Here is a 14,691-nt window from a genome sequence, read left to right as displayed (position 1 = left end):
TTCGGTGGTCAATTGGCTAGTGAAGGATTTGTTACAATCTTCACGAGGGACTCTTGGAAAATCTCTAAAGGTTCTCTAATAGTCGTTAAAGGCGACAAAGATGGTACTCTCTACATGACCGCACATGGTTGTGGGTCGAATGTTGTGGCAAATGGCAAAGAGGATCCAAATATTTGGCACCGCAGACTTGGTCACATGAGTGAGAAAGGAATGCAAGTCCTTCACTCCACTGGTAAACTCCCATCAGAGTCGACGGACTTTGACTTCTGCAAGAATTGCATGTTTGAAAAGTAGAGAAGGGTGAGTTTTCAGGAGATGGGTCGAACTCTGAAAGCTAGGAAGCTTGAGTTGATTCATACAGATGTCTGGGGACCAGCTAATGTCTCTTCACTTGGCGGAAAGTTATATTTTGTGACTTTCATTGATGACCATACTAGGAAGTTGTGGGTCTATTTCTTGAGATACAAGTCCGAGGTATTGACAGTGTTCAAGACGTGGAAGGCCATGGTTAAGAATGAGACATGCTTCAAGGTGAAGAAGCTGAGATCCGATAATAGTGGAGAGTATGTTGATTCAGGTTTTGAGAACTATTGTGCTAACAGTGGCATCAAGATGGAAAAGACTTTGCGAGGGACACTTCAGGAGAATGGGGTCACAAAGCAGATGATTAGAACACTGATAGATAGAACTAGGTGTATGCGTACACTAGCAGGCTTGCCTGAGCAATTCTGGGCAGAGAGTGTTAGCACAGCAGCTTACCTGATCAACCGAGGACCGTCAGTACCTTTGGATTTCAGGATTCCAGAGGAAGTGTGGAGTGGGAAGGATGTGAACCTTTCCTATTTGAGAGTGTTTTGGTGTGAGTCCTATATGCACACTAGTGACCAAGCTAGGAGTAAGCTTGATGTCAAGTGTACCTTCATTGGGTATGGCGATGATGATCTTGGTTATCATTTTTAGGATGACCAAAATCGGAAAATTATTCGAAGCAGAGATGCCTTGTTCAGTGAGATGGTTTTGTACAAGGACAGAAAAGAAGCACAACTCGTAGAGCCGATTACAGACAGTGACACTGAGTATGTTGAGTTGGAAGGCTCTTATATGAGTCATGGTGTTGTGGAAGTTCCACAGTCAGATGATGATAGTAGTGACTCGGGTGAAGAGACTACGCCACCAAGTCCATCTCTACCTCGTGCACTAAGGAGGTTATCTAGGCAAACTGTACCGAGCATGAAGTATCCTCCCTCCACCTATTTATTTACTGATGATAGTGAATCTCATTGCTATGATGCGGCATTAGAGGTTGGTGATGCTAGCAAGTGGGAGTTGTTATGCATGATGAGACGAAGTCCCTCGTCTTTAGTGTCACTTGGGAGTTGGCCAAATTACCCAAGGACATGACTCTACAGATCAAATGGGTGTATCGAGTCAAGGAGGAACATGATGGTTCCAAGAGATATATGGCCATGGTATTCTCCCCAAATACTTTTCAGTCAGTGTTTAGTATTGTTGTAGCGGAAGGTTTAAATTTTAAGCAGTTAGATGTGAAAACTGCTCACCTCCATTGTGAGCAGTTGAGGAGATTTACACGTGACAACTGTTGGGTTTCCTACGGGAGGATAGAGAGAATATGGTGCGCAAGCTGAGAAAGAGCTTGCATGGTTTCCAACAAGCCCGTAGGCGACGGTACATGGTTTGCATGCACTCGGATATATCCCATGCAGTGGGAGTTACTTGGAGGTTTATAGCTAAACTTGGCAAACATCATTGGGAAGCGGTGAAACGGATATTGTGTTATTCATGGAGTACCACGGAGACATGTCTATGTCATGGTAGGGGTGTTGTGAAGGTGAAGTTGAAGTGTTCAACTTCGTCGGGTCTTCTTGCTTGAAGACTATCTTGGATGAGCCGAGTGTTTCATTAGTAAATTGGATTTGGATTGAGTTGTTACAATTGAGATGTGATGTGCATGTAGAATCTCGAAGGTTCCAAGTGGGAGATTGTTAGGTTTGTGGAACCGTCGAGCTTTGCTCCGGTGTCCGATGCCGCGATCTCGACTTTCAGTTTGGAGGAGGAGGCGCACCCTACGCTCTGGTTGGCTTTGGAGAAGGTGCACCCTGCGCTCAACTTACTGGAAGTCAGCGAAGAAGGGAGCGCACCTTGCGCTCAAGCATGCCTTGCCTAAGGCGCACCCTACACTCATACCTACCGAACTTTTGACAGAGTTGCGATATTTCGTCCCAAAACCCATTTTCTCATCGTTTTCTATGTGTACCTATATAAAAGAAATGGAATAGGGTTTTGAGACAACTTTTAGAGATTCATTTCTTGGGTATTGTGGGAGCTCTATTGAGCTAGGGTTTGAGTGAGGCCTCTTGTTCTTGATTCTTGTTACCTCTTGTAAACTCTCCAATCTTTACTATAAAGGAAACTCGGCTCTTGTGTGGATGTAGGTAATATTTACCTAACCACCTTAAATCTTTGTGTCTCTTTGCATTATTTACTTTCATATTTATTGTTGCTATGAATTGTGATGATAAACTAGTGGTTTTGCTATGTTGAGTTTGTTGTGATAACTACAAAAGTCTTGGGTCACTACTAAAAAAAAGACATATTATGACGGTTGTTTTTTATCTATCTTGACGGCTTTGCTAAAAACCGTCAAGATAGGTGTTTTAATAATATTTTTATGACGGCTATTGCAACATTATGTCGTGTATGACACAAGTTTCAAGAAAATATAATAATTTTATGACGGCTATTGCAATATTATGTCGTGTATGACACAAGCGTCAAGAAAATATAATAAATTTATGACGGCTATTGCAACATTATGTCGTGTATGACACAAACGTCAAAAAAATATAATAATTTTATGACGGCTATTGCAACATTATGTCGTGTATGACACAAGCATCAAGAAAATATAATAAATTTATGACGGCTATTGCAACATTATGTCGTGTATGACCCAACCGTCAAGAAAATATGTTGATTTTTTTTTTTTTTTTTTTTTTTTTTTTTTTTATAATCTAAATTTATATTTTATGACAACTGTTGCACCATTATAACGTGTATGACTCGTCACAAAAATATTATGATTTTATGACGGCCACCGTAATAAACCGTCAACACCTTTCACGCTCTTGGACCATATTCAACCGTTAAGAACTAGACAAAAGAAAAAGAAAAAAAACCCAACATCATTAGAAAAGGTGAACCGTCAAGATTAAACAAACCTAGCACTGCCCCCAAAACTAAAGCGTCAAAGCGTCAAAAAGAGCCAACTCATTTTTTTCTTATTCAAAATATCGTGAAACAAAAGAAAAGGTTGAAATTTCAAACACCCAACCTCTCCCCTTATCGCTTTATACTCTTCAAACCTAATTCACCTCCTTCCTGTCCTGATAAGCTTTATAGTTTCATCTCCTCCTTTTGTTCCTCTCTCAAACTCTAAGTAAAGACTGACCACGTACTCTGAAATAAATTAGCAAATTGGCCAAGGAATCGAGAGATTCAGTCCACCAAACACATCCGCTCTCTTGCTCAAACCCAATTCCTTTTTTCGATCAGTACCCATTTTAATTTTCCTCGCGAGTTAAGAAAATACTAATTAGTCCATTCATCTGGTCGTCCATTTCCTTCATTTGCTCATTTACTTCTGGGAATTTTGAACTTGAATTGAAGACATCGCAATGTACCACTTGGGAAATTGAACCATCAAGAAATCAATCCTGAATATGCCGCTCAATTTGTTGTTTCCACTAGAGATACCGGCCGACAAAGTAAGATTCATGACTCAAAGACTTCTTGAAACTTTTCATTGAAATTTACTTCACCAAAACTGATAATTTTTCTGATTTCCCCACTTAAATTATATTTAGCATTACTAATCATAAAATTTCTATTCTCTGATATTGTTAGTGTATTTGCAAGAGGGGTCTAACTAGAACAGCTAGAGTAGCAACGATTTAACCCCTCAATCTGCTCTGAACAGGTAATTATTAAAGATATGTGTTTTTTTTCATCAATCATGGAAACTGTATGCAGTGGTGCTATGTATGGTAGAATTCTAGTTTTATTGGTGAGTTCGAATCCTTCATCAGTTGAGGTATGTCTATCTCCCAAATTACTTTCGTTTTTTTGTTTCAACTTTGCAGTAATCAAATCTAATCCAGTTTTTTTTTTTTTTTTTTTTGCTTGTTTAGTGATTAGTGAGAAGGATTGTTGTTTGAAAGGTAACGATCTTCCTTTGTTGTTTTCATTCTACTATAGTTCGATTTTTTACTTTTGTAATTTGTTTCACTATTTACTTGCAGGATTTGAGTGTGTACAGGTCCGCACTGCTAAGATGAACTTGAGTGATGAGGTTGACTTGGAAGACTATGTTTCTCGACCTGATAAGATCAGTGCTGCTGAGGTTAGTTGATTCAACTGTTATGCTTGCAGCCACATGTATATATTTATTTTAAATACTTGTTGTAACACGGATGAACATGTCGAGGAGATAGCCGTCATCTTCTATGGGTGTGTGTGTGTGTGTTTAAAATGTGTTGTGAAATGGTTTCGAAGTATGAAGCGTATTTGTTCTTGTATTTGGACGGTGGTAGAGACTTTGTAACCACAACATTAGGAATCTGAATATGAATGTTACCTTCAATGAATTTTTCACTTGGATATCCAATTGAGATAACTTACGGATATAAGGGAACTCAAGAATAGACTTAGCTTAAGAAATGGACGGTAGCCATGCTTAACTCAATAGTAAGCATTTATTGTTTAGGTTTTGATAGCATTAAGTGTACGTTAATTGACAAAGTAGGGACTGGTCTTGCTCCAGGTGATGGGCTGATTTCTCATTAATCTTGGTGGATGAATTAAAGTCATTTAGTGGAATGAGATTTAGTCGTCATTTAGTATTCTGATATGTAGAATACTAGTTCTTGAACGATACCATGCAATAAACAAACTTTACTTCGATTATTCAGATGATATAATTGAAGTGGTTATTCAAAAACTTAAATTTAATCCTATAGCTTGTTTGGCCATTTTCCAATTAGCTTTAAAGCAACAGGCAAAAATGTATGAAGTGGTTCTCTCAACTGCAACACAACCAATCAAACAAAAAGACTGACATGTCCCAAAAACTTACGACTTGTAAACCAAGAACCACAATCCCCATCCAAAACGTGTCCCGATTACTTTTGTTGGATCCACGAAGATTTATGGCCATGGAAAGAAACTGGTATCACAAGGGAAATGGCAGAGAGTGCAAGGAGAACAGCTAATTTCAGATTAGTGATCGTAAATGGAATACCTTTTGTGGAAATATATAAGAAACCGTTTCAAACAAGACATGTGTGTACCCTATGGGGCATATTACAGCTACTAAAGTTGTACCTAAAAAAATTACCTGATTTAGATCTCATGTTTGATTGTAATGACAGACTAACTATCATAAAAGGTTATTACACAGGACCTAATGCCACAGTTTCGCTGCCTTTGTTTAGTTACTGCATAGATGATGCAACTTTGGACATTGTGTTTCCTGATTAGTCTTTCTGGGGTTGGTAAGGCTTCTGCACTTTCTCTTTTTCTTTTTTTCTTTTCTCCCTGCAGTGTATTACAATTTAAAGTATCATGTTGTGCAAATTCTACCTATGATACATTTTATTGTTATATTATGCAATTTAAAGGGTTATTTGTGTACTTGTGGGAGATATACAGATCAGATATATCCTACAGTGGTGTACGTTATTTGGGGCTTAACCAACACGATTCTCTGTCATAGTTGATTGTATCTCTTTCGTTTAGTAGTTATTGACTTATTGTGCTAACACATTGTTCGTGAATTTTTTGAATACTGTGTAGAAGTCGTTATATGATTATATTTTTAGTTTACTTATTAAACAAACTAACACATTCTTCTTCATATTGTTTTTTAGGTTATATAAGTGAGATAACACGGTAGCTCAATTAAGCTTGTTTGAGATGGATCGGTTTATTAGCAATTTGTTGGATGGGTTATGTAAATTGTATTGTTGTTGGATTATGAGACTTGATTTTGAATCAAGTACTTGAGTTATTTAATTTTTTCTCCGTAAATAAATCATGTAATATGAACAAGTTCTTGGTATGTTGGTAATAAAAGTATGATTCTGGTTTCTGTAATGACTCCTGGTGTCTGAATGTATTTGTTTACAGGAATTTCAAATTTACAGGAAAAAAAAAAGTTATGACAGCTTCCAAATAACTGTCGTGTTGCATACCAATTCTTGACAGTTTTTAGTCTTAATTTCTTGACGCTTTTGTTTCTCAGGGTGACGCTTAAATAAAAACAGTCATAAACGAAGGTTTAGTTCTTGACATTTTTTCTAATAAACTATGACGGTTAAGTAAAATAAGTCATGCAAAAGGATCCAGTTATGACGTTTATAAATGAATTTTTGTCATATTAAGTTCGAGCTTTGATGTCAGCTTCTCTAGAACCGTCATAAACTTTATGACGCTTTTTGTTAACTTTTATGACGGGCTCTATAATGACGGTTGGTTTTTAAACGAAAAAATGTCATTAAACCTGTTTCATGACGGCTTTTAGCCGTCATCACAAGTCATTTTTTTAGTAGTGGGTGGGTGATTTCCTTGGTGTGAGCTCCAAGTTGAAATTATTTGGGATAGAAAATAGCTAGATTGATGTGTGACTTTCTAGTGAAATCTCCCGACAGTGCTAACAGGGATACTTTGATCAGTTGTTGGGTATTCAAACTCAACTGAAACCTAGTGTTACAAGGATGTGCAACTGGAGGAAACCACCAAATGATACTATAATGATCAATCTAGATGGAACAGTGTGCAACCTAATGAACCTATTGGATATGGGGGAATAATGAAAGATAGCAATGACAATGTTTTACTAATGTACCCGGGAAGCAAATACAAGGAATTCAGTCTAGCTTACTACAAGAATTGAAAGCACTACTAAAAAAAGGGCGTTTTATGACAATTTTTAGCTGTCATGAAATACATATCATGACACTTTCTGATTGAAAATCTAGCCGTCATTACTGAGGGTGTCATAAAAAGTCAACCAAAACCGTCATTAAATTTATGACGGTTCATAGAAAGATGTCTTAGAAGGTCCTCCCATTATGACATATATTAGTCTTTAAAATGTCATAGTAGGTAAGTTTTATTATGACACCTCATATATAACCGTCATTAATTATAGTTAGAACCGTCAAGAAATTAACAATATTTTCTAACAGTTCCGTCATAACCATCATGAAATGCCAATTGACTAATGTGGAACCGTTATGAAATGCCCATTGACTCTTGTTGAACTGTCATGAAATGCCCATTGACTATTGTAGAACCGTCATGAAATGCCTATCAACTACTACAAAACCGTCATTTTATGGAAGAAAAAAAATCGTCAACAAATAATTTACACTGTGACGGTTAGGTCTACAACCGTCATCTATTTTTTTTTTTTTTTTTTTTTTAATTTTTTTTAATTTATATTATATATATTATTATTATATTTTTCCTGTAAAAAATCTGCATAATAACCTTTGTAATTCAAATCGCGATAATAACACGTAATTCAATTCCTACCTAATAACTTTTGTAATTCAATTCCTAATCGTAAACTTATTTCGACAATAAAACAGCTATAAAATTCTCAAAAATAAAATTAAAACATCCACAATAACTGCAACCCATATATTTTCAAACCATTCAGAAACACTTATTCTTTACATCAATTTATCATTTATCCAACATCACTGAAAAATGCTAGATACATTTATTTGATAGTACATTCAACCAAACTAAAAGTCATTCTAATAAACTCCATCATCAACAAATTAAATATTATCCATCGATCGATCGAGCGTTGTCAAACCTAAGAAACAAATAAAGTAAAGAAATATTATTAGTAAATTTGCCAGCGACCAAAAGCGGAGACTATTTCATATAAGCATGGCGATAACAATGCGATGGGACCTAGTTCTCACAGCGGAAGTAAAAATAAATGAAAATACCTACAATGCAAATGGGGTGTGATTCAAGATATACACTACTACATTTAAAGTCATCCCATACCTCAAAAAGTAGCAAACAAAATAAAAACAAAATACTATTATGCAATACATACTCATACCTTTGGCTTGGCGATATAAATCGATTCGATAAAGTCAATAAACTCCATGCAATTTCAATAAGCTCGGCATTGGTATAGGTGATAGTGTTGGCCAGCTCCATTAGCTACCACGATGCGTCAAGTCAACAAAAATTTAATATATATGATATCGTTTACAAGAAAAAAATTACATAGATATTTTTAGAATATATTAACAAGAAAGACTTGCTAACCTTTGTCTTAATTGATTGACTAGGATCCATCATAAAATGTCTCATGAACCATAAGACATAATATCCACACTCGTATCCTCACGGGTTGAATTGGGCACTACGAAAACATAAACAAATTGTCAAAACACATTCAATACACTAAGTAAATCTTTCACATTCAAATATTGTATATTTACCTTGACATAGTCCCACTCTGGTTCCACTCTTTTTCCTTCACTTAATGCTAATGTCTTCATCCCACTAAAAACAAACTTTACAATTAAGTTACAAGTTGTTTGCATATATGACATACAAAATAAAAATAAGATTAATCAACTCACGTGTTCACCATGCATCTTAGTTTTATATCGGGGACACCTCAGTTGAATCAAGAAAATATACTTTTTTGCACTTACGTCAATAATTACCAAAACCCAATGGATCCTATACAACCATATATAGGAGTTAAGAAAGTACAATAAATAAAAATAAAATGAGAATGCATATATATTAAATAACATGACCAACAAGCATACCCCGAATTGTACGGAAGAAAAATAATTTGGTCTCCTTGTCTTGCCATTAATCTATTTGAGACCGACGATTCATCTCTTTTTGTCTGCATACAAGTTGAAATCGCCCGGGATAATGAGAATCCAAACCTCATGTCGAGAACTTTCGTATTTCTCATACAAATATCTAAAAGTAAAGTATACTACCATTAGTACGACATATGCGCATAAATTAAACAACTCATCTCTTAAAAATAAAATCCAAGATTCCACTCACGGATATATACTACAATGCAATTGGCATTCAACATTTGCTTATGACAAATATCCATTATTTCATCTTTTGCAATATAAAACTGCAGTTCACGCTCAAAAATCCTCATGTCCATTTCACTTATATGATTTCCCTTCATTATATTGCCGACCAAAACCATAAAATTCTTCAAATATAATTTCGTCATGCTCATCACAGTCGACCTCATTTTTCTATAAAATAAATAAATAAACAATGAATAATAAATACAAATAGGTGCTAATTTATATAAATATTGATAGAAAAAATATAATAGAATACGTTTTACCTTATTATCAAGTATGACAAAGTCGAGGCCAAACCCGTGGTACCCCGACTGCACCACCTACCACGGTAATGTCATCATCGGGGAATTGGTCTTGGTAGAAGAGCAATCGCTGAAATTGCGCGTATTATTTGTACACGCACATAGCCTTCACCCATTCTATCATTATGGATCTTGTCATCGGTCCAAATCCCTCAATTATACAAGCATCAAGAACAACATTGCTTTTGGACCCCAAAGCAAGTTTACACTTTAAAACAACCACAAACATTAAAATAATTATAAATTAAAAATTCTAGTGAGTACCATGATTAATGATTTTAAAATTAGAGATTTTACCTTCTCATTTCTGATTTAGGTTTAGAGATTGGCATAACACTTTTGGCTTTATTAGCACCATTATCATTGCCTTTTGATCGGCTTTAGCACCATTATCCTTGTCTTTTGATCCCATGACCTAACAAACATTATAAGGACAATTTTAATAGATATTTGTAAACTATATATAACTATCACTTTTAGTTAATATCAAAATGACAAGTACACCTTGTTTCCTAACATAGGTTTTGAGATAGCCAAATTGTCAAATACCACAAAGTCACTTGGCCAAGCCACGTGGTAGCCAACTGCACCTCCTACGGTGGTAATATCATCATCCGGAATCGGTCTTGGCAGAAGAGAATTTGCCAAAATTGCACGTATGATTTGTACACATACATAGCCTTCCCCTCAATTAGACTAGCATCCGCAACAATATTGTTTTTGGACCCCAAAGCCAGCTTACACTTTTGAAACAACAAAACAATTGAGTATAACATTATTGGTAGCATTACACCATAACACTTAATTTGCAACATATAGTAAAATTGATTGCTAACACTTATTCATCCGTTATAATGTTTGTCACACAAGTTTTATGTTAGAAATATTACCAACCGTTACCTATTTTGTAGGCAAATACTTGATTTATTTCCTAACACATACCCAATATTATGTGATGGATAATAAAGTGTGACGTATTGAAAAAAAAAAAAAAAAAAAAAAAAAAAAAAATTGAAAACAAATGAAAATGGGTGAAAACATTGTGGGGTGATGTTTTTCATTCTCGCGCTCATCTCTCGCACCCTCAATAATACCATGACTCTTGTACTTTCACTATTATTGCATAGGAACTAGGACGGATAAGAGTACGGTAAGCTAAGCTATTGTCATTTTTTTCCATCTTTTAAAGCTATTGTATTTTGATAATGACACACCATTATGCTTGTTTCCTATCTATAATTAAGTTAAAAATTCCTTGAAGATAAATTATAAACCCCCTCCCTTTTTTTTTTGTACCTACCCCTTAACTTTCCTGTAAAGTGTCTATATAAGTATTTAGAATATTGTGCTACTAACTATTTGCAAGTATGTTTCAGCGGCATATATTTGCAAATCCACCTGCATCCTAGTGTTAGTAGCGTAGGAGTGTACGTTACTCCCATACTGCCTGTGAATATTGTGTATTTTAATCTGTTCTATTAATATTAACTAATATCTTTCTAAGCCACAAATAAAGCCTTTGGCACGTGAGCTCTATTGATACTTTTGTGAAAAGTAGGTTTGGTGGCTAATTTGATGAATATTCTAGTGTATACTTTTAAGTTTCTTAAGGCGAGCGTGTACAAGTTGATCTGGTACTTATTTGTGGTTTCAACGATCATGCACACTAACCATATCACATCATGTGCACTCTCTCTCTTTGATTATAGAAACTCCGGATGGGAACAATAGTACACTATTCATCACTTGGGTAAAACCCTATGTAAGAGTATCCGAGCTATACTAACGGTTCCAACCTCAGATAAACTCATTTATGTCAGGTTGACATACGAAAAAAAGTTGTGTCATACCAATGAAAAGCGTAACTGTTTACAAGGCTCACACTCCATACTCCTAACGACAGAATAGATATTGGCATATCACTTTTGAGTTTATCACCGTTGTAAAAACATTTACCTTCCTATGCCTCTCTAACTCATTAGTAAAAAAAAAAACTATTACCTGCTTGCTGCCCGACTTATGTTGAAAGACTGCCACTTTGCTATTAAGTTTAGCAACACTACTGTTCTTCAAGCCCACATCCTAAGAGACATAACAATGAATTTAAAATCAACAATCTTTTAAGTAACATTTAAAGATTGCACGTTAAATAACATATACCTGCTCATTTCCTAATTTTTGTTTAGAGACTGCCTCATCGCTTTTAGATTTAGCACCACTAATTGCCTACACACATATTGAACAAGTTAATTCAAAACTGAAAAAATATTTACATTGAGTAGCCATTTATTTAAAGTAATACCTTTCTCGACTTCTTTCTCGAATTCACACCCAATGCTCTCTCAAGACATTTATTAATTGTCTTGTTGTTAGTGCCAGAAGATAATACATCATCATTTGGACTTTCCATTCGCTTTTTACTATTATTCTTGGAACCATTGGAGGCAACTTTCTCTATGTGTTGTGAGCTAATCACTCCTTGTAAGGTCTCCAACTCTCTCACTCTTTCCTTTAATGCCGGTTTTCTTCTTCTTTCTTTACGGATCGTGGACTCCATCTCTGCTCTATGTGCTTTTGATCCCCGTTTAGGGAGATTAAAGTAAGTAGTTGGAGTGACATATTTCCCTCCTGCTCTAACCCTGCCACAATGTTCTGGAGTCCCCAATGCCTTCGTAAGAACATCATCGCTTCCTTGGGTTACTAACTTCCCTTCAGCCTCTTCCTTTTTTAGTTGTTCCTGCGAAAACATTCTCTCTTCTTAAGCAAGGTAGATCATACATTTACTGAGAAAGAAAATATCAACCCATCATTCTCAATGTGTGTTTTCTTAGTGAGTGTAGCTAACTGGTGGACTGGCCATGCCTAATTGGGACGGTTGACGGCTTGTCATGGGCTGACTGGTGGACTGCCAATGCTTTTTTGACCTGTTAAGTATTGCGGGTGGACATGAATGGTATGGACATGGTCTGTTGAAGCTTGATATTGATTTGTAAAGGACTGAACAGGGTCTGACATGGGCTGGAAGACTGAACAGGGTCCGACATGGGCTAGAAGACTGAACAAGGTCTGACATGGGCTAGAACAGGCCTGTGGGGTGCTGACCATATTCTGACATGGGCTGGAATATAATAGTAGTTAGTCCTTTAGTTTGTTTGGAGTGAAAGCAGCCTTTATAATACATCAACTTCAATACTTGGCTGTCCAGTAATGAGGCCAACTATGAGAATCTAATAACTGGTTTTACAAGATTATATAAGTATTGACTATGGAGTTATTGGTTTTTGAGACAGACAAATTATAATTCATGCCCAATTGCCCATATTTATCTATCTTTAGCGTCTGAGACAATACTGATGAGTCCAAAGTGTGGCTTACATGCATCATTATATTCTTAAACCTCTGCGTTCTATGCCTTGAGGAAAGCTTGTGTTGAAAATTAGTAAATGCCTACAACTTCCACAGGTATGTGATTTACTAGCCTACAGCCAGAAACTTAATTGGTGGAAATTCTTTAACTTTCATCACACATGTTCCAATAATAGGCGCAAAAATTTTCCACCTCATGTAACATTGCTTCACCAATATCATTTCCCCAGAGAAAATCCATAGAATGGTACCATATGCATGAGTTACATAAAGTTGGGTGATCTAGAAATATATTAGTTGGTTTTAAGATTTTATTGAAGCCCTTTTTGGTACAGGCTCACAGCAATCCAAAATGATCAATTAAATCAATTGATCTAGTGAAAAACTAAGAATTAACTGACTCACCTGCTTTCGAGGACTAAAGAGGTATATACAAATTAAACTACTATTACCGTACTTAAAGTTCATATACACTAGGCGATTACTCTTCTAGTGTACTTAAAAGTCTTTAAGCTTTCACCCCAATGGCTCTTAACTCTTCTTCCTAGCACCTACCGGGGGTAGCATTTATTAAAAACACGGGACTCGCCGATTGGGAGTGTGGATCTCGGGTTTTGGAAACACACAAAAGAAAATTCTATATAATGGATGGGCTTAATTTTTCATTTATATAAACATCGTTCCTTTTCCATTGGTACCAGTTAAGGAGGCACCGCAGTGACTCCACCGGCCGAGAACATTGATGGCGGCATGGTAGGGAAGACCGAACAAGGTCTGACATGAACTAGAACATTAGTACTTTAGTCTATTACCCGTGCTAGCATAGCTCAAAACTTACAATTTTTTCTGCCACCTTCCTTATATCATCGTTAAAGTATTCGCCACTCTTGTTCTGCCGAGCTAAAAGCCACAAGCCTGCTCTATCATCCTCATCAAACGATTCTCCCAACTCTTCTTGCTATAATGAGATATACAAAAAAAAAATCAATTTAGTTATGAAGTATTTGATATGGTTTACTATATACATTAAGATTTTAAAAAGTTGTACAAGTCCTCACCATCTTATCTATCAAGCCAGCATATCCAAGCCTGCTAACTCGGTGATTATACTTACCCTTTGCCCTTCGTGCAGATTGTAACTTACTCTTCTCCTATAATAGATAAAAAAAATTATTAATTTAAATAGAACAATATACCTATTTAAATGTCTCACACATACCTGGAACTCTTCTGTTAATCTCGATTTCACAAATGCATCCCAGTCAGCTTTTTTAATTAGCTTATACTTTGCAGGTGGTTTTGAGAGTGCCTCGGGATCATCTTTAAATGGAATAATATATTTGACAGTCAGCATATTCTTGAAGGTCCTCCATCTAACTCCAAACGATTTCAAAACTGACTTCCTATACCTGATATCTATATCGAATCTTATCACGGGTCCGCGAATAAATAAACCGAATCAAGTTACAAGCAAGATAAGAAACAACAAGGAAAATAAAAATTCAAAATTCAAAATTCAAAATAAATTACCGGTATGCCAGCCCATAATAGTTTTAAAAGTTACGGTGGTGCTTTTCGTCCACTTTTGAAAAGCACTTAGGGAATCGGACTCTCTCAAGAGCACCTTCCCAACCGAAAGCTTATTACAAACTTTTTTGACCTATAGGCCTACCTTTCCCATCAAAGTGAACTCTTATGATGATACCATCCCAATCACCGGAAAGACAATGCATTACTGGGTTGTGCCTCTCCTTTCTACCCTAGTACTTATAGGTGTTTTAGCGTCTTCGGAATGGACAACCTCATCTTGGAATGGACAACCTCATCCGGATCCATGGCTA

The 14,691-nt window shown here is 36.1% G+C and overlaps 1 protein-coding gene and 1 long non-coding RNA gene across 4 annotated transcripts; one reads left to right on the top strand and one right to left on the bottom strand.

The window, feature by feature from the left end:
- Positions 1-3,984: 3,984 nt before the first annotated feature.
- Positions 3,985-6,164, top strand: LOC147511144 (uncharacterized). 3 transcript variants are annotated; one of them, XR_015216945.1, is made up of 4 exons: positions 3,985-4,111; positions 4,209-4,420; positions 5,448-5,570; positions 5,946-6,164. It is a non-coding gene; the product is annotated as an uncharacterized LOC147511144 (long non-coding RNA). The 3 variants fall into 3 exon arrangements; XR_015216944.1 differs by having other exon boundaries at positions 3,991-4,238; positions 4,320-4,420; XR_015216943.1 differs by having other exon boundaries at positions 3,991-4,420.
- Positions 6,165-9,254: 3,090 nt separating this feature from the next.
- LOC147511143 (uncharacterized) lies at positions 9,255-14,278 on the bottom strand. Its single transcript, XM_086598372.1, has 10 exons — positions 14,070-14,278; positions 13,909-14,001; positions 13,689-13,808; positions 11,787-12,221; positions 11,645-11,710; positions 11,486-11,566; positions 10,141-10,227; positions 9,840-9,899; positions 9,597-9,692; positions 9,255-9,350 (listed from the first exon to the last, which is right to left on the bottom strand). Exons 1-10 carry the CDS (start codon positions 14,202-14,204, stop codon positions 9,255-9,257), a joined length of 1,269 nt encoding a protein of 422 aa, XP_086454498.1. The 5' UTR covers positions 14,205-14,278.
- Positions 14,279-14,691: the final 413 nt, after the last annotated feature.

This window comes from Coptis chinensis, chromosome 3 (assembly GCF_015680905.1).
Source record: "Coptis chinensis isolate HL-2020 chromosome 3, ASM1568090v1, whole genome shotgun sequence".
NCBI classification, from domain to species: Eukaryota; Viridiplantae; Streptophyta; class Magnoliopsida; order Ranunculales; family Ranunculaceae; genus Coptis; species Coptis chinensis.
This window is presented reverse-complemented; position numbering and strand designations above follow the sequence as displayed.